This window comes from Schistocerca americana, chromosome 3 (assembly GCF_021461395.2).
Source record: "Schistocerca americana isolate TAMUIC-IGC-003095 chromosome 3, iqSchAmer2.1, whole genome shotgun sequence".
NCBI classification, from domain to species: domain Eukaryota; kingdom Metazoa; phylum Arthropoda; class Insecta; order Orthoptera; family Acrididae; genus Schistocerca; species Schistocerca americana.
In genome coordinates this window covers 70720049-70741089 of record NC_060121.1, presented here as the reverse complement: position 1 = coordinate 70741089, position 21041 = coordinate 70720049, and the positions used below count along the sequence as shown (strand labels likewise).

The following is a 21041-nucleotide window of genomic DNA, read 5'->3' as shown; positions in this document are numbered from 1 at the left end:
ACCATGGGGGATCAGTTCCATCTCTTACCAATTTATGAGGCGTGAAACTCTCAAGTACTGTTGCTACTATATCTTTGAATTTGAGCCACATCTCGTCTACATTTGCATAGTCAGTTCGGAGGGAATGGAGACTGTCTCTTAGGAAGGCTTCTAGTGACACTTTATCCGCTTTGTTAAATAAAATTATTTTGCGTTTGTTTCTGGTGGATTTGGAAGAAACGGTATTGAGCCTAGCTACAACGACGTTGTGATCACTAATCCCTGTATCAGTCATGATGCTCTCTATTAGCTCTGGATTGTTTGTGGCTAAGAGGTCAAGTGTGTATTCGCAACCATTTACAATTCGCGTGGGTTCGTGGACTAACTGCTCGAAATAATTTTCGAAGAAAGCATTTAGGACAATCTCTGAAGATGTTTTCTGCCTACCACCGGTTTTGAACAAGTATTGTAGCCAACATATCGAAGGAAGGTTGAAGCCCCCACCAACTATAACCTTATGAGTGGGGTATTTATTTGTTAAAAGACTCAAATTTTCTCTGAACTGTTCAGCAACTATATCATCGCAGTCTGGAGGTCGGTAGAAGGAGCCAATTATTAACTTAGTTCGGCTGTTGTAACCTCCACCCATACCAATTCGCACGGAGTATCTACTTCGACTTCACTACAAGATAAACCACTAATGACAGACACAAACATTCCACCACCAATTCTGCCTAATCTATCTTTCCTGAACACCGTCTGAGACTTTGTAAAGATTTCTGCCGAACTTATTTCAGGCTTTAGCCAGCTTTCTGCACCTATAACGATTTCAGCTTCTGTGCTTTCTATTAGCTGGCCTTCGTGATGTTTGAGGGACGCTTTGACGTAGATGGCCGTCCCGCCACCAAGGGTCAGCCTGTCGGTGCGGTAGCACCGATAGTTGGCCGCCTTCACACGAATTCCCGGCAACAGTAATGTCTCGCACAAGAGGTAAATGTCTATTGCCTCGTCGCGCAAGAACGCCCGGAATTCCCCTTGCTGGGAGACCGAGCTGTTCGCGTTGGAGGCGCAAACGGTGAGTTCACGGATGTGGCGATTATCCATGGCGGGCAGAAGCAGCAAGGCCGGTCTGAAGGGCCGTCGTAACCGCGGTGACGAGCACCGGGAGTTGCTCGAGCAGCTGGCTCAACGACCGCAAAAGCGATCGGGATCCGAGGGTGCCGCTGGGCGACCTCCGCTACGGGGGCGGCTAGTTGCGACCGCTCCGTAGAAGGCGACTGCCGTGTATCACCGGCAGCTAGTTGCAATGGCGCCGCAGCACGAGTTGCCGGCTGCTGCCGCGGCAGAGTGTCGGCGGCAGTCCGCTGCGCAGCGGCAGTGGTGGCCCGCCCCGCGCGCCGGCGACTCCTGCGTGGGGCGGCATCCCGTATGCCAGGCGTGGTTGCCGCGGTTGCCACTCGCCCGGGGGAAGCCGCGGACGGCGCAGTCGGCTGCTGCCGCTCGCCAACGGCCTGCTCCGTTCGCTGGGTGGAGGAGGCAGACGGTCCGCCCTCGGTGGCGGCAACAAAGTTGGTGGACGGGTGCACTTTACGAGAAGGAGAAGCCGATGCGACGTTGCTGGTTTAGGCCCAGTTTGGAGGCCGAACAGCCTCTGTAACTGGCAATGTGCTGCCCGCCGCAGTTGCAGCACGTCGGTTTTCCTTCTCGGGTGAGCCCACAGGATTTGATCTCGTGGCGCCCGCGCACTTTACGTAGCGGGGCAGCACCTGGAAAATCTTCCGGTTTTCCAGGTTGTCAACGAGCATAACCTGGTACAGCGGCATGTCTCGGTGAGTTCTAGGGGACTTCATAAGGCTGGTGGACCGGATGCCATAGCCCATGTGCTCGAGCTCCTCTCGGTGGTAGTCAGTGCCAAACTTGAGGGGAAGATGGCGGAAAACCACCTTCAGAAGTTTGAGCGGCTCGGAAGGGTGTGTGTAGCACGGGAGGCCATCCGTGAAGATGGTGTCCATCACCGCGCGGTACTCTTCATTGGACGTCACTGTGACCTTTTAGAGGTCACGGCCGGCGGCCTTGACAGTAGTGGACGTGGCCACCCTGTCAAGTTTCTGCTGGAAATCCATGTAGGCGCCGTCCCATTGGACGACGATGGGCGGCGGGGGTGGCGGCTTCTTCTGGGGCAGCGCCAGAGGCGCGTCGCCGTCCTCCGCCGCGTCCGCATCAGGCTGCCGGGAGGCAGCAGGCGAACGACTGGGTCGCTGCGTCTTCGTTGTCGGTCTCGGCTTGGCGGTGCTCCGGGAGGAGCTCGCGACCGTCTTCACAGCCTCTGTGGTGGAGGCGCGGGAGGCCCTAGACGCCTTCTTCCGCGGCCTCGCGGTGTCAGAGGTCAGGGAGGCGTTGTCGGAATCGTCGTGCGTCACAACCAGGCGCTTTCTGGGCGCGCGGGCATCGTCAGGGTCGATGTCGCGACGCTCTGCCTCTGCAATCTCCTCAGAAAGCTTTGCGCCCGGCAGTTCGATGGCGGCCACCTCGGTGGCTTCTGCAGCTGACTGTGCCCCCGTCCAGACCGCGGGGTTTCCCCTAGCGTAGGACGGGGCTTCAACTAGCGCAGGCACGGGCTCTTCCTGTGTCTCTGGGGCCGGAGGGGCAAACGGGGGCACATTGACCTCTCGAATGGTCGAATCCAGCGGCGCAACACCCACCGAAGCCACAGCCGCCGGGCCCGCAAACTCTTGCAGTGCGGCCGGCGAGGCTCTCGGTGGCACACCCAACTCTTGCTGCCTCGTGTGCGGTAGTGTTGCAGCCTTCAGAATGGTACAGAAGGCTAGTATGGCCGCTTCGTCATCTTCTCGGCAAAGATAGGACCCCCCCCCCGTGAGGGAGCTTGTTCATAAGAATGAACGCTCGGTCACGAGAGTGCACGTCATAAGTAAAAGAGTCATCGTTAGCGTAGTCAGGAGTCGACTGCCGGTTCGTCATTGGTGGGGGGCCGGACGGGGCCGCCACCGGGATCAGCTCAGTCGCCTGAGCTGCCCCGACGAACGACGATCCGCCAACCCTTCGCATGGCGAGACACCTCTCTCATCGACATCTCGAGCAGCACTCGAGTGCGTGCGTAAGCGCGTGTGTCGTGCGTGCGTCGTGTGGCTGCTAGGCGCTGGAGGTCCCGCTTATATAGAGAGCTTAGATGGCGCCACCACTCATCACGTGCTTTCGCCTTTAAAACTATTGTCTAGTTTTAATCCTTCTTATTTTTTATTAAAATTATTTTCGTGCTTGTAGATCTCTATAGCTTCTCTATACATGTGTGTATAATAATGTGAGGTCCTAGCTATCATCACCGTCTTTGAAAACGTGTTCCGCTACAGCTGATTTGGCAATTTGTCCCAATCTACAGTCCCTTTTGTGTTCCGTTAGGCGGGTATTAACACTCCTTTTAGTTGTTCCAATATAAACCATGCAACAGGTACACGGAATTTTATACACACTTGGGGTAGCTAACGGGTGTCGTGCATCTTTCACCGATCTTAAACTTTCTCTAATTTTCTTGGTGGGTCGAAAGATTGTCTCCACTTTCCCAATACGATCCGTGGTGTTATGAATAAATGGAAGTAAAACTTTTCCAACCGACGTTTGTTGTTGTCGTGTATTTTCGGACACTTTTCTTCTAGGGTGGAGAGCTCGATCTATCTCGTTGTCAGTGTACTCATTTCTCTTCAAAGCCGTTCGCAAATGGCTTAATTCATATTGCAAATAAATAGGCTCACAGATTTTATTAGCCCTGTCCACAAAAGTTTTTATGACTCCTCTCTTCTGGCTAGGATGATCATTCCGTGCAGCTGTGGCATGGTTTATATTGGAACAACTAAAAGGAGTGTTGATACCCACCTAACGGACACAAAAGGAACTGTAGATTGGGACAAATTGACAAATCAGCTGTAGCGGAACGCGTTTTCAAAGACAGTGATCACGAAATAAAATTTACTGAGACAAACGAGATAGCTAGGACCACACAGTATTATACCAGCATGTGTAGAGAAGCTATGGACATCTACAAACATGAAAATAATTTTAATAAAAAAGAAGAAGGATTAAAACTAGACAAGATACGGTGGTCGACTTTACACCAACGAATCGACAATCGATTACCTGTAACCGAGAGACATGGCACTAGCCAGAGATAGTTTTAAAGTCGAAAGCACGTGATGAGTGGTGGCGCTATCTAAGCGCTCTATACAAGCGGGACCTCCAGCGCCCAGCAACCGGTCCCCGATTCACCTCGGAAGATATTGCCCGCAGCAGGCAACGAAACGTCAGAAAGGAGATGAAGTTTTATATATGGACCACGGCAATTCAGCCCGGAAGTTTTAATTAATGAAGACGCCGGCCGTGAAAGCTTACATGTTATAATTAATTCCCATTTGAGTTACATAAACATCTCCGTAATACTTGCGTGTTTTTCGTACCTATCGATAACAAATCCAGCAGCGTGCCTCCTAATTGCTTCGATGTATTCCTTTAATCTGACCTGGTACGTATCCAAACCACTATAGCAGTATCCTATATGCGGTTTCCTTCACAAATGAATCACACTTTCCCAAAATTCTCCCAATTAACCGAAGTTTACTATTCACCTTCTCTATCACACTCCTCACATAATCGTTCCATTTCATGTCGCTTTGCAACTTTACTCCTATATATTTAAACAATGTGATTGTGTCAAGCAGTACACTACTAATGCTGTATCCGAACACTACATGTTCGTTTTTCCTTTTCATCCACATTAACTCACAATTTTCCTCATTTAGAGCCAGCTGCCTTCCATCACACCAGCTAGAAATTTTGTCTTATTCATCCCGTATCCTCTTACAATCAATCGACTTCGACAGCTTCTCCGAATCTGTACTAACCTTTAGTGTCGTCATTGCGCATTCCATTTTGAACCCAGAGTGCAGAGTGCAACAGCCTCTGCCTCTACATCATTTTCAGAAGTTCGTTCTTAAAACATTGTTGGTCTTTTCCGTCCTCAATCCACCTACTACGTTCATAGTTCTCCAGATCACGATTTACAGTCCGCTTACACTTTGTCCATAAAAACTTTACATCGATCTTACTGGAACTACATGATGTCAGATCACTGACTAAGTGAGATGCTAACGACTGTTTATCTGCTGTTTGTAGCAGAAATACTCTCCTAGCCTTCTTGACTGATGAAATAACTTTCGTAACTATAGTTGTTATGATGTCATCATGATCCCCGTCTCTATACTAACGCCATCGACAAGGTCCGGCCTGTTTTTACCTACAGGGTCTGAGAGATCTCCATCACGTGTGGTCTGCCGAGGTAGGTGCTCAAGACAGTTTTCAGAAAACATGTTCAATAGTCTGAAGTGTGGTATTCTAGGCACACTCTTGACAGTGAGGGTCACGGAATATTAAATTCCCTGACAGTTTCCGAAATGGAATGTCCCGTGTTTCTAGCTCCAGCGTTCAAAGTCTGTCTGTCAATTTTTGTCGTGCGGCCATAATCACGGCGGAAGCCTTTTCAGATGAATCGCGTGACTAAAACTGACAGCTCCGTCAAAGCATTGCCCTTTTATACCGTGTACTTGATATTACGGCCATCTGCATATACGTATATCGCTACGCCAGTTTTGTCACCTCAGTGTAAACGAGTCTGAGGTGAGAATATTCTTAAACGACTGTAATATGATTTTTATTATTGAACTCAGGACCTATAGTCGTACAGAAGTAATTGAAACATTCAGAACCAATTGGATAAGCAGAGCACGGTATTTTGGTAGAAACACCTGAAAACCAGTCCTCCATTTGTTCCATACAAACGTAACATAATTACTAAACTGCACTTGACCTTGTATTGAAATGGAGAGCTTTTGTCTTAAAGAGAAAGTTGTTATGGTGCGCTATACTAATAATATAGGTTGATAGCTTACAATGTTTGTCAAGTTTGCTTGCGCTTAGAAAAGTTATCATTTGCTTCTTACATTTGCTTTCAGTATGAAGTTAATGTTGGATCGTTAAAACATAGACTATTTCCATACATGCAGCGTTTCGTTCTTAATAAGAAAACCTTAGAAATAAATAAGCAATCAATACGTTTCGGCGGCTCCGGTACTAGTTAACTTTTCCGATATTATCGAGATATCGCATCGATTCTGGTATCGAACACCTATAACTGAAGTCAGGGCTGGCCAGAATCACAGTGGCGAATGAACAATAATTTGTCGTTCACAGTACATTAATCGTATTCCATTGAAACCACGAGGAAGGTTCTGGGACCCGCAAATAAGTCAAGAAATTTCATTTTGTGTAATTGTAATACAATGAAATTACTAAACATTGTGAAATAGTACATATTCTAGGCTCGAAATGGCAAACTTATTAACGTCGTGGTTTTCTTGGGCCCACACTGTTATGATGTTTATGTGTAGTGGAACAGTTGTTACCTCACTTTTGGAAGCTATTTCTGTTGTGACGTATTTATCCCATTAGACAGAATGGAAAGTTTAACTGCTGCAGTAACATAACGGCTGCACTAGTTGCACCAATGTTATACTCGGACATTATCGCTGCATTTATTTCCTCGAAATCTATCTATTTCGGCCATGACTGTATTGACTGTGACTATCCTTTAGACGACTACTAACTGATTCTGGTCGTCTCCCCACTTGTTAGTGAGTGCTACGTTGCTAGGTTGTCAGGACCTGCCCTCTTCAATCTCTTTTTCAAATCATTTAACACGCAAGTGGCACAATACTGCAGCGTAGCTAATAGCATTTCGTGCTGCAGATCACAAGTTCAAACACAGCCACTAGCATTAATTTGCTATTAAGTATTTATAAGTTAAGGAAGGTTCTTGAAATGTGTAACGTTTGTGATGCTTGTGTATTATGGAATATTCGATGTAAGTATGAATACCAGCATTCTGAAGTATTCGCTGTTTATATCAACACCAGCATTCTGCAATATTTGATGTCTGTATAAATAGCGACACTCTCCGTGCAGGAGTTCACTTCTGTTGTAGCTCCACGTTGACGTCAGTAATAAAAATTGCTTTAGTTCTAAGTGGTCTATTTCGCTGATGACCCTACCTACGGATTTGGACTTGACTATGGTTTAGACGTGACAACATTACGAAACATTAGTGTCAAATTGCACTCTTAAAGTAATTTGCAGCGAAGCAATATGTCAATAGAACATTGCTCTGGCGTTATTCCGATTACTAATATGTGGGGTTTTACTAGCTATGCAAGATGTTGTCAAATCCAGTTTGAAAATATCGGGACTTACGGACTTGAGAATAAAAGATGTCTTTGTGACAAGGATCTAAGATTCGGAACATAAGAAGCACGTAAATTAATATTTTCTTATAATACATTGATACAGCTACACTTGCATACAAAAGATAGGTTCATATATATATATAATCAGTCATTACCTTTCACCACAGACAACGCTGTGGCCGATAGCCTTCACTCAACGACCGACAGCAGCGGCGTTTCCGTAGAGTTGTCAATGCTGACAGACACACAACACTGCGTGAAATAACCGCAGAAATCAATGTGGGACGCACGACGAGCGTACCCACTAGGACAATACGGCGGAATTTGGCCTTAATGGGCTATGTGCAGCAGACGACCGACGTGAGTGCCTTTGTTAACAACACGACATCGCCTGCAGCGCCTCTCCTGTGCTCTTGACCGTATTAGTTGCACCCTGGAAAACTGGAAAACTGTGGCCTGCTCAGACGAATACCGATTTCAGTTGATAAGAGCTCGTGGTAGAGTTCGAGTGTGGTGCAGACGCTACGAATCCGTGGACCCAAGGTGTCAACAAGTGTTAGCTGTTGGTGGCTCCATAATAGTGTGGTTTGTGTTTATATGGAATCGACTGGCTACTCGGTTATGTTCGGCTACTTGGAAAACATTAGCAGCCTTCCATGAACTTCATGATCCCAAACAGCTACGTAATTTTTATGGTAGACAATACGCCATGTCAGCGGGTGACAGTTGTTTGCGATTGGTTTGAAGAATATTCTGGGCAATTCAGGCAAACGATTTGGCCACCCAGATAGCCCGACATGAACTCCGTCGAACACTTATGGTATATAATCGAGAGGTCAGTTCGTGCACAAAACCCTGCGTCGGCAACACTTTCGCAGTTGAGTCGATGCTACGTTGAGTTGCTGCACTACGCCGCGGAAAAAGACCTGCGACCAGATATTAGGAGGTACGCCATGACTTAAGTCGCTTGCTTGCGTCCGTCTGTGTAGGTAGGCTAGTCTCACGAAATTTGGCGCTTTTTACTAACAGATACGCTGATTTGTGAGGAAGGTTTTAGCATGTAGTTTATATGCATTTGATACATACTGTCTGAATTATGACGAATTGAAATGGAATTGTGAAAACGATACCATTGTCACCCAGCAAACACCCACCTTAACCAGACACAACTGCAGTGTCTCGTGAATGCAGCAAGCATATATCTCATGTGGTGGTGTAGCGAGCAGTAGAACGTTTGGCTGGAAGCGGAAAGGTTGTGGGATCATATCCCGGAAGAGTTCCCTTTCTCCACTCTGTGTCTTAACCTAGTATCACCTCTGAAAGATCTGGCGATACGGATTTCGAAATATGACTAAAATTTCAATCTGCCAATTGCTGCTTCCGTCAGATTCGCACGCTCAATTCACTGCAAATTCCTTGAACAATGGGCAGTCAGTTACTCTACACTAAAGTATCGTAGTAAATATGGGCAATGACGGAAAGATAACCACTTCATTATCAGGCTGTGATGAGACATTGTTTGAAATAATGAACCAATAATTCCCCTCCAATCATTTGAGAACAATTGCATTGCGAAGAAAACATGCGAATCCAAAATATGTGATGTTTTTTTTTCTAGGAGTAAATTTTTTTCCAAAAAGCAACTTTGCTTCGTTGACTGGCTAAAACCGGTACGGATATTTTTCGGTATTTGTTTGGCCTTTGTCATATCAGGTGCTTTTATTTTTTATTAATAACCGGATAAAATAGTCGCAATATCAATTACCCATTGCAACAATGCTAAACCCGTCCGTTTTTAAATAAAACGTTTTTTAAGGTTCAAATGGTTGAAATGGCTCTGAGCACTATGGAACTTAACATCTGAGGTCAACAGTCCCCTTAACTTAGAACTACTTAAACTTAACTAACCTAAGGACATTACACACATCCATGCCCGAGGCAGGATTCGAACCTGCGACCGTAGCAGCAGCACGGTTCCGAACTGAAGCGCCTAGAACCGCTCGGTCATACCGGTCGGCTCTTTTTAAAGCAACGAGTGTTTTTTATTCGTAAAATTTGCATTGCTTTGAAATATTGTGTTATAATAGAAAACGAGAAGAACGGTCAGTTCTATGTTAATAACAATACCGACAGAAACGGGCATCAAACGAATAGTATAAGAATCGGTATAGCTTTACTGGGTCTATAATGTACCAGTTACCATGTGGCGTGGGCTATCAGATGGTATGCGTGTAGAAGCAGTGTGCAGGACTTGGGCTATCAGGTCTATACGGCAGTTTCTCACTGTCATAGTCGAACATCACTCGTATTACAAAATGGAACCATTCCTCATCTGAGGTATTGAAGTGTGGTATCAGTGAATTACGCTAGTCCATTACTTTAAAAGATTAAAATTGGGAGAAGTCACAACAAAATTGCGACATCATATAAGGGGAAAACTTGGAACTTAACAATTCACTCTCAGTTTAAAATAAAACCACAAACCGACTCATTTACTGCCTGTATACACAACATGCCTTTATCTGCTTTTAACAAATGAAAACGGACAAATTAACACGAAAAATAGAGTTCTTCAACCTCAGTTTTTACCCTATAGCACAGACTGTTTGCAATGCCCAATAAGTGGTATGAACCGCTATTACAACACGATTTTTGAGCAGAGTTACAAAAATTTCCAATCAGTTGGATAACACTGGGGATAATTAGTAGTACCAAACCACGTCTCACTTTTCGAGAAAAGCGGCTTTTTTGTTTGACTATTAGCTCAATATTGTGATTCTTTGTGTTTTGAAACTGAGGGAGAAAAAAATGTTTCAATCTTTGTTCGATTTCCATCCTTATTTACAGAACATTAACGGAAGAAACAACCGTATATCGGTTATTTCTTAAACCAGCTATTTTGAGCGCTTTTCACAGTTCAGTGAAACTGGCATTGAAAAAGCCGATATAACCGAAAACCCGTCGTTTCAGCCGAATAATCGCCATCGTTACTGTCAGCTTTCTGCCTTTCTTTAATCAAACGCAGATATGGACGCAGTTCTGTATGCGGTATAGAGAGTCCACGACAAACAACTGCAGCAATGAGCCTCGACAATTCATCACAGTGGGTGCTAAGCTTCACAGAGGAAGTACTGTAACACAAAATAAACAACTTCATTTTGCCAGTACTTCATCTTCTTCCTTCCAAACTTCACAGACGTTCTCCTGCGTAACTTGCAGAAAGTGTACTGCGGAGAAATTGCTAAGCCAAAACTTGGAGGATGTTTAGAGAATGAATTTTCACTTGCAGCGGAGTGTGCGCCGATATGTAACTTCCTGGTAGGTTAAAACTGTGTGCCTGAACGAGGCTTGAACCTGGGATCTTTGCCCTTCACGCAAAAGCGCTCTACCAACTGAGCTACCCAAGTACGAGTCATGACCAATCGTCTCAGTTGGTAGAGCACTTACCTGTCGAAGGTAAAGGCCTCAGGTTCCAGTCTCACTCCAGCACACAGTTTTAACCTGCCAGGAAGTTTCATATCAGCGCACACTCCACCTCAGGGTGAAAATTCATTCCATAAACGAGCTAAACTTGTATTGTCATGCGTGGTTTATTATTATTATTTATTTGCGTCACCTCTGCCAGCCTCTGACACAAATTGAATCATCCACACACACATACACCCATGATTCGCATACAGTTTTTGCATTCGTTGTAAACATATTACTAACATCACGTTGTACTCCCATTATTGCCATGAGATATCACTCCCTCTCCAGTTCAATATGGAACACATAGCATTCATGCCTCCAGTCAACTTTCCTGTCGCGTACCACTTACATTGCATAAGTTATATGGAAGTGACGATATTTAATTAGTTAACGTTGTTCTCTGAAATTTATTCATAACCCCACGCAGTAGCCTGCTAGCAAAATACGCTACGCCACACAAGCTGTCTGACTGTACATACTTAATGCTACCTGTGCGTAGCCGGGCTGGGTCACTCGTTTGCGAAGGCAGATCAGAAAGTCTTTGCCCCTATTTTCTATAAGCTACGTGGTTCCCACACTGATTCATACATTTGTCCCATTGCAACACTAAATTTGATGTGCCCCTGGAAAAGAACTTGTCTGGCCCATTATGGAACCACCTTCGGACTGCTGTCTTCGTTCATTATTACTTGTGAATGGCTGTTCTGCCAGGAACTTCTTCAGTGGTGCTAAAACGTGGAGATCAGTAGGGGCGAGGTCTGGACTGTATGGTGGGTGGTCCGGAATGGCTGGTGCTTTTTGGCAGTTCTGAGTGCCACATGTAGTCTCGCATTGTCGTGCAGCAGAATTACGTTGTCCACATCGAGAATCCCTCGGCCTTGACCTGACGGCAGCTCTTGGATGTGACAGTGTGGAACAAATTCTGTCGACATTGACGGTTGAACCTTGTGGCGTGAAATCCATCAGGAGCAGTCCACGCCTATCTCAAAAGGTCGTTAAAAAGGCTCTGAGCTCTATGCGACTTAACTTCTGAGGTTATCAGTCGCCTAGAACTTAGAACTAATTAAACTCAACTAACCTAAGGACATCACACACATCCATGCCCGAGGTAAGATTCGAACCTGCGACCGAAGCGGTCGCTCGGCTCCAGACTGTAGCGCCTAGAACCGCACGGCCACTCCGGCCGGCAGAAGGTCGTTAACATCACTTTCCCAGCAGATGGCGCTGAACAGATTTTTTTTATTTTATTTATTTATTTATTTATTTTATTTATTTATTTTGTCACAGGCGAACCTGGATGTTTCCACAGCATGCTCTGGTGCTTGAATTCCGTTATGAAATGCAGTATCCACGTTTTATCGCCAGTAATATTGGGGTCCAGGAAACTTTGACCCCCCTTGGAATACCATTGCAGATGATTCAGGGAAGACATCATTCGCTTGCTTTCCATCATGTCGTCCAACTGCTTAGGAACCCACTGACGCCGGCCGAAGTGGCCGTGCGGTTAAAGGCGCTGCAGTCTGGAACCGCAAGACCGCTACGGTCGCAGGTTCGAATCCTGCCTCGGGCATGGATGTTTGTGATGTCCTTAGGTTAGTTAGGTTTAACTAGTTCTAAGTTCTAGGGGACTAATGACCTCAGCAGTTGAGTCCCATAGTGCTCAGAGCCATTTGAACCCACTGACATGAAACCTTCCGGTACCATAGCGCTCCTGGAACGATGTCGTAAGCACTCCCATACAATACACGAAGATGTCGGGAAATGGTCGTGATTTGCACGCACCGATCTGCTTTCAACATAGCATCGGTGCGAGATTATGGTCATCAGTCAGCAACAAACGCGGCCACCACGATCGCTCATTGAGATGCAAGACCTCATGTCGAACTAACAACACCACCACGACCTCACAGTTTTCAAAGCGAGTCAGTTTTCCCCACATGTGGGCTGCACGTCCCTCTGGATCTCGATGGGTGTTCGTCCCTTGCTCCATAGAAAACAAATCAAGCTTCGTTGCTCTAACGCCACGGACATGTGAACCACAACCGCCGTGCGGCGGAGCTACCGGAAGATAAGGTCGGAACGAACCAAGATGGGCCCAACGCTGGGAATGGATATGTCGACTTCGCATTTATAACCTAATTTGGCTACAAAAAGTAGGGGCTTGGACTTGCTGATTTGGTCTCACACATGTTGTGTCCCCCGTCGCGTTTTTCAATCTTTATCCGATGGTTACTTTCGAGAACCACTGTAGGTATTTTGATACGCTTCGCACTGATAGACAAACTGTTTTATTTACAAGGAAGGCTTGTGTCTAACATTTATTAACGCTACGCCAGACAACTCGTCCGGCTGCAGGCACAAGGGGAACCTGCCGTAGGCGCCTCCCTGACGCAGTGGAAACTTGGTAGGTTGAAAGAGGAGCGAAAATAAAGGGACACGTACTTCGACCTACAGTCAATATTTTTCGAGAAAATCACACTCCAGCTTTCGACGCGACTCCGTCAGTCCACTAGCGCATCGTACACTACTGACCATAAAAATTGCTACACAACGAAGATGAGGTGCTACAGACATGAAATTTAACCGACATGAAGAAGATGCTGTGATTTGCAAATGATTAGCTTTCCACATTGTGCACTCACACAAGGTTGGCGCCGGTGGCGACACCTACAACTTGCTGACAAGAGGAAAGTTTCCAACCGATTACTCACACACAAACAGCAGTTCACCGGCGTTGCCTGGTGAAACGTTGTTGTGATGCCTCGTGTAAGTAGGAGAAATGCGTACCATCACGTTTCCGACTTTGATAAGGGTCGGATTCTAGCCTACCGCAATTGCGGTTTATCGTATCGGGACATTGCTGCTCGTGTTGATCGAGATCCAATGACTGTTAGCATAATATGGAATCAGTGTAACGGATCGTGCAGCCACGTGTCCATCCCTGAGACATCAGATGGGGACGTTTGCAAGACAACAATCATCTGCACGAACAGTTCGACGACGTCTGCAGCAGCATGGACTATCAGCTCGGTGACCATGGCTGCGGTTACCCTTGACGCTGCATCACAGACAGGAGCGAGTGAGATGGTGTACTCAACGACGAACCTGGGTGCACGAATGGCAAAACGTTATTTTTTCGGATGAATCCAGGTTCTGTTTACAGCATCATGATGGGCGCATCCGTGTTTGGCGACATCGCGGTGAACGCACATTGGAAGCGTGTATTCGCCATCGCCATACTGGCGTATCACCCGGCGTGATGGTATGGGGTGCCATTGGTTACACGTCTCGGTCACCTCTTGTTCGCACTGACGGCGCTTTGAACAGTGGACGTTACGTTTCAGATGTGTTACCACCCCTGGCTCTGCCCTTCATTCGATCCTTGCGAAACCCTACATTTCAGCAGGATAATGCACGACCGCATGTTGCAGGTCCTGTACGGGCTTTTCTGGATACAGGAAATGTTCGACTGCTGCCCTGGCGAGCACATTCTCCAGATCTCTCACCAACTGAAAACGTCTGGTCAGTGGGTACCGAGCAACTGGCTCGTCACAATACGCCAGTCACTATTCTTGATGAACTGTAGTATCGTGTTGAAGCTGCATGGGCAGCTGTACCTGTACACGCCATCCAAGCTCTGTTAGACTCAATGCCCAGGCTATCAAGGGCGTTATTACGGACAGAGGTGGTTGTTCTGGACACTGATTTCTCAGGATCTATGCACCCAAATTGCGTGAAAATGTACTCACATGTCAGTTTTAGTATGATATATGTGTCCAATGAATACCCGTTTATCATCTGCATTTCTTCTTGGTGTAGCAATTTTAATGGCCAGTAGTGTACTCATCCTAAATTATACTAAGGACAAAGACACACACCCATGTCCGACCGCTCATCTAATCCAGCGCGGCTGTAGTTAACTGCCAAAGCATTTGCAGCGAAGCGCCAGAGTTCGATATGCATCTGGAAAGCAATGTAGCCTACGGAATCTGAGGTACAGAAACAAGGTAGCCCCTGACATTGATAGCTATAACGTTTTGGGGAAAATTTAACTTACTGTAAAAAAGATAGGGTAGTGGGAAATGCGGTTGTTGTATTTGTCTTAGTAAACAAGGAACTCAGACCCACCGAGACAGAATTTGAAGCTGAATGAGAGATTCTTTGGGCAAGACTCTTTGGGAAAAATGGCAATTGTATCATTCGATCGACCAGCAGATTCACGTCCTAAGTTTAGAGGAAACCTCATTTGTTTGCACGTAAGTTCCCCAATCATACCGTAATCATTGATGGAGATTTTGGTCATGCAGCAACCCAGTTGTAAAATTACAATTTTGGTAGAAACGATCATAACAATTCATCCTCGGAAATGTTATGCAATCCCTTCTTCGAAAACTACTTAGAACTTAAAGATTGGAAGTGAACTCTTGTACACCAACTTTTGTGTACAGTCACTCGCGAGTGAGACAGGAACTGAAATTTAGGCTACCGAAGCAAAACCTAAAATGTTTAACTCCAGTTCATATATTCCTGTGCAAAGAAAAGACCCAGAAGAATTATCCTACTTTAATTTTCGTAGCATGTATAACATACCCTGAGCCAAAATATAATGAGATATCTGGAACAAAATGACAAAATGACCTACTTCATGCCAGCCAGCATAGTTTCTGTATACGTCGAAGATGGGAGACCCAGCTCAAACATTAATCACCTGATGTAGTCAGAGTTTTGACCAAAGCAGTCTGACAGATGCAGTATTTCCTGATTTCCGAAAAGTATTTGACCCAGTAGAACATCTGCACTTCCTATCAAAACCAATTCTAGAATATTGCTCATGCGTGGGACCTGTACGAAACAGGAGAGCTTTAAGAGTCCGAGAAGTGTAGTTCACATAGTAACACTGTCAGCAGGGGAGTAAGGGTGGCGGCACCCGACATTCAGGACAGAGATGGTGCTGGTTCATCTGAAGGGCAGGAAGGTATACCTCCCATGAAGAATTTCGACCATCAGTCCCGCTAAACAACACTTCTTCAACGGTGGTAAAGTGTGCATAGTATGTCATGTAAGAGGGAATAACACATGTACAGTCGATTTTGATCTGTTCTTCCGTATTTTTTTGTGAAAAAATGACAGTTTCCCTTCACAAAGTATCATACAATGCAAAGATAAGAGATGTTAATATAAAACCTCTAAAAACAAGATTTATGTGACTGCTTGCTATATTCGCAACAGCTTCTCAGATATAAAATCATTGGTAGGCTAAAAGCTCTTAGAGAAGTCAGTGAGCACGTAAGGCAATAACTTCAGGGACAGTGCTTTACCGATCCCGAACACTACGTTGTTTTAGAAGTATACGGTAGTTACGAATGGCAGACCACTTTCTGTTCCAGTATAAATAACTGCTTGATAGCTACATTAAGATACGTTATTCGTGATGTGTACAGTTTGCCCGTAAAATGCTGTTCAGCTGTGCTTCAATTTTATTAAGGCAGATTCAGCAGTGAAATCATGGTTGTCTAATGGGGTTGTTTTAAATATGATCTCAAATTGAAAAAAAACTGCTGTTTACAACAGACAGCGATGAGAAAGATGTGGAAAACGATATAGAATGTCCATGAGATTGGTATGTCTCCACAGTATAAATTGCAGTAATTATCTGATCAAGTTTTATATTGTAAAATCGTTAATTTCCCAATTTATTGTTTATTCCTCACTATTATATTATAAAATAATGAAGTAATTATGAAACAGATTGTGTCCGTGTCTGTATGCGTATGTGTGTGTGTGTGTGTGTGTGTGTGTGTGTGTGTGTGTGAGAGAGAGAGAGAGAGAGAGAGAGAGAGAGAGAGGAAGAGAAGAAATTATTACTATTGATAACAGGCAATACAAGGTTGTACAGTATTTTGGAGATTAGAGGGTTAGATATACAAATACGTCTGTACATATATGATGCATAATTGTAATCCTAGAATCTCTTTTCACATTATTACGGAGGTATGGTAATCTATACAGTCAACACTGTGTTTCACAGAAATAATTAAAATACCATTTTCATCTGTCGTAAATTTCTAGGGATCTGTAATTATAACTGCATATAGCAATAGCGCTTAGCGTTCATCATTTAGCTTTCACCATTTAGCGTCAACTATTTGGTGTTTACCGTTAGTTATTCAGCATTTACTGTCCAACATATAGCACTTACCATTTAGTGTCTACCATTTAGCTTTTAGTGTTACCTGTTCATTGTTTAAAGTCAAGCATTTAGTGTTTACGATTATCTTTCAGCATTTACTCTTTAGCGTTTATCACTTATGGTAGTATTTAATGTTTAGTGTTTATGGTACCATATTTACCATTTACCATTATATGTTTTATGTTTACCTTTTACCATTCACTGGAGGTTATGTGGGGTATAAAGAACAAAACTCATCTATTTCCACCATATTGGAATTTTGTTACTTCTCTATGACTGGTCCGAAAAAATAGAGGTAAATTATAAAGGATACATTCGCTCTCTAAGTAAGTTACGTAACTTGAATACCATTTTATATTGGAAATAATGCATATATTTGGCTTTCAAATACATAACGAATATTTTTGACTTTCAAGTGTAGGCTGCACGTTTTACTGCATTTCTGACACGTCATTTAAATATTACAAAAAATGGGAATGAGCGTATGGCACCGTTGGCCGAGAGGCCCCATCTGGGGAAATTCGGCCGCCAAGTGCAAGTCTTACTTCAGCAGAAGCCACACTGGGTGACTTGCACCCCGGTGATGAGGATGGAATGAAGATGAGGACAACACAACAGCCAGTCCACGAGCGCTGAAAGATCTCCAATCCGGCCGGGAGTCGGACCAGGGTCCGCTTGCACGGTGGAAGGAGGGGGGGGGGGTGAGGCAAGCACCCAGCGAAGCAGGTGGACATTTAAATATTACTCTCTCACTGGTTGGAAAGATGAGAGAATTGTTTTGTTTCCGTCATCTTAGAATTTTAGTATTGTGATGGAGGTAAGGAGTACTACACTGTGAACGGTTGGAGATACAGTGGACTGGGAGGGGAGAGGGCAGGGGAGAGTGTTTTCAACTTTCTGTTTACAGGATGTCTTGTTTTAATACTTTTCTCCGATTCCTTGGTAAATGGCAGGAGAGATGTCGGGGAATGAAGCACAGCTGAGCTAGCTACTTCACGCAGAGTCACACTTTGTCGCTGTGTTAGCGGTTCTATGTGCCTCACCCATCGCTGTTGTCGCAAACCTCATGTGTATGGAGTGTTTTGGCAAAATGTCAACAGTACTGCCCATTGGCTTATTTCATTACCACACTGGTTGTGCTGGTGCCCACTGCGTATATGTGACTTGCAAAAACTTAAAAAAAAAATTAGCCTTCCAGCGACTAAATAATCAATGCACTGCCGTTTATTGATTCGTACTACACTGTGCAATAGAAGACAGCAGTCATTAGTACGAAGTACAAGAATCTTCCAGGTGTTATTCCGTCATATACTTTTTCTACATACGTATAATGAGTTACATACGCGAATTTTCTTACAAGGCTTTATGCCGGTGTAATATTTTACCCTTGTGTATACTCTTTCGTAAACTAACGTATGATGAAGAAATATAGCGCTATGACTAGGCCTAGGTCGTTGTCACCATGTAAAAACAATTGCATTAGAAATTACAAACGACGTCGTTTATGAGCTAAAGAAGACAACAGCTAGCCTTGTTGATTACCGACGGTATACTAACAGCAGTTTGCGATCTTGAACCGTGTGGCTGGCTGTGGTTAGGATGTAAACAATAAGTTTATTTCAACTAGCAAGCTGCTGCACGCACACATTTTGAGGTGGTTCTATAATGAAGCTAATAAACCTTGCCTTATTAGCGTCTTGCTTGAAAACAAAATGTGGGGGTACAGCAACGTGTAGTCAGTCGTCAGTTTTTCTGCAATCATAATATCCTCTGGCGAAAGGGCGGTCAAGTTCTAATCTTGCGGAAGTGTTACAGCATCAAGGAACCGTGCAGGATTTGAGGAAGAATATTGTTAGGCATAAATGTCTCCACATACGAAAAATGAATTGACCAACATAACTACCTCCCCGTTCAGGATTTTGCGGAGATGTTTTTAATGTATCAACAGAGTGGCTGGCTCACCCAAGATTTTTGTAAGCGGTCAGCCGGTTACATTTCCCTGTGTTGTTATTTTAGCTCTTCTGTGTTTTGTTTTCACTCTGTTTTACTTTCTATATCTTTCTTGATCTTCCCTCCTCACTGGTTTTAGTGCATGTGAGATTGCCTGTGCGATAGGGAGATTGGCTGGTCATTTCGAGGGCACGTGTGTACGACAGTTTTAGTTCTTATCCACATTCGTTTGTTTCAATAAATGTCAGGGCGCTGATAACCTCGCTGTTGGGCGCCCATTAGATGCCAAAACACACACATACACTTTTCAGGAATATATAGAAAGGGTTCGTAACGCCGTTATGGCTTTGAAGCTTCAGTGATGAGGAAGCGATCGAAACTGCTGTATTCTGCAAGGGGCTAAGCTCGAAGACCGATCGCGCTTGATATTTTGTAATAAGCACGTGACTTTTGCCGAATTACACAGATTATTGCATCAGGTTTATTCGATTCGTTTCACCGATACTAAGCGGGAAGGTGCGAGGTGCTTTTCACAAAAACCGAGAGTTGGACAGGGCGCGGAGAGTAGTCGAGATGCCACGTTGGTTAAAGCCAAGTGGTGTTTCCGATGCGGTGATCCTGGACTAATGGTGAGCCGGTGTCTTGCGCCACTTAACCAGCGTCTGACCAGCTGACACCGAAAGCGTGCGGGTGCGTTGAAGTTTAAATCTCCTATTTAATGCTGCAGCCGCATTCGACGTTCTGTAAATTTACTTTTGCCCCTTGTTTGTGCTGCAGTAAACCATGAATTCGTGTGTGCTTTAATTGATTCAGGCAGTATCCTTTAACTGCTTGATTGTTACTTGTATATTTTCAGTCGCAGCAGTTGTGAGTTTCCTAGCCTAAAGCCGGTCTTGCAGGGAGGTCGTACTGCCAATGGGCAGGTGTAGCCTCTGATTGGTAGCTATGAGTTTTCTTGAACCGTCCAATTCGAAACTGTCAAGAATTTTTTGCGTTAATGGCCTTGTGTTGCGACTGGATTCAGCGTAGTAGTTTTATCATGAATTATGTGGGTAGGTCGTTCTCTTTTAAATTTTACCCCAAAAAGAGCTACGAATTGTGCCAGTGTATTCCGGTCACAGGGAAAAACGGCGTTACTCTGCATGATGTAAGTGTAAGGTAGGTCATGTTTGCGATCCTGAGGTCAGTGATTCCGGTGTCAAACTGTGGTTGATTGTAGGCTATTAAATAAGAAGTTGGTCTTTGAATCTGTGTCGCTGTCCGACTTGCACCACTGTTTCACTTGGTTTTCTGGTTCTCGTTTTTTTTCTATTCTCGATCTGAATCAGGCTTACCACGAGATCCCACTGACTGAAAAGTCTAGACAACTGACAACGTTTCGTCCGGATTGTTTTATGTTCGAATTTAGCCGTGTACCATTTGGCTTATGGATTGGGGCTGCTGTTCTCTCCAGACTTCGGACATAATATTGGGGGATGTAAAATTTAAATGCCGGACGGAGTGGCCGAGCGGTTCTAGGCGATACAGTCTGGAACCGCGCGACCGGTACGGTCGCAGGTTCGAATCCTGCCTCGGGCATTGATGTATCTGATGTCCTTAGGCTACTTAGGTTTAAGTAGTTCTACGTTCTAGAGTACTGATGACCTCAGAAGTTAAGTCCCGAAGTGCTCAGAGCCATTTGAACCATTTTTGTAAAATTTAAATCAGGTTGTTATTACTTAGGTGGTTCAAATGGTTCAAATGGCTCCGAGCACTATGGGACTTAACATCTATGGTCATCAGTCCCCTAGAACTTAGAACTACTTAAACCTAACTAACCTAAGGACATCACACAACACCCAGCCATCACGAGGCAGGGAAAATCCCTGACCCCGCCGGGAATCGAACCCGGGAACCCGGGCGTGGGAAGCGAGAATTACTTAGATGACATGGCAATTTATAGTACTACCTTCCAACGACATTTACAATACCTGGAGGAGGTTTTCAGCCACTTTCTTGCCACTTGTCTTACTGTAGAGCCTTCGAGAACTAATTTAGCTGAGTAGGAGTTTTCTTCCCCTGATCATTTGGTTTCTGCTGGCCGGATCCGAGAAGATCAAAAAAGGAGCACGTACTTACAGATATTTCCCCCACCTAAGACCAAGAGG

General features: G+C 44.8%; 1 protein-coding gene across 1 annotated transcript in view; it reads right to left on the bottom strand.

Annotated features, from left to right (window-relative positions):
• Nucleotides 1-2030: 2030 nt before the first annotated feature.
• LOC124605875 (titin-like) overlaps nt 2031-21041 on the bottom strand; it is a 60617-nt gene continuing 41606 nt past the window's right edge. The window contains exon 3 of the mRNA XM_047137823.1: nt 2031-2783. Coding sequence (XP_046993779.1) covers nt 2031-2783 — 753 coding nt within the window. The remainder of the gene's footprint in view (nt 2784-21041) is intronic.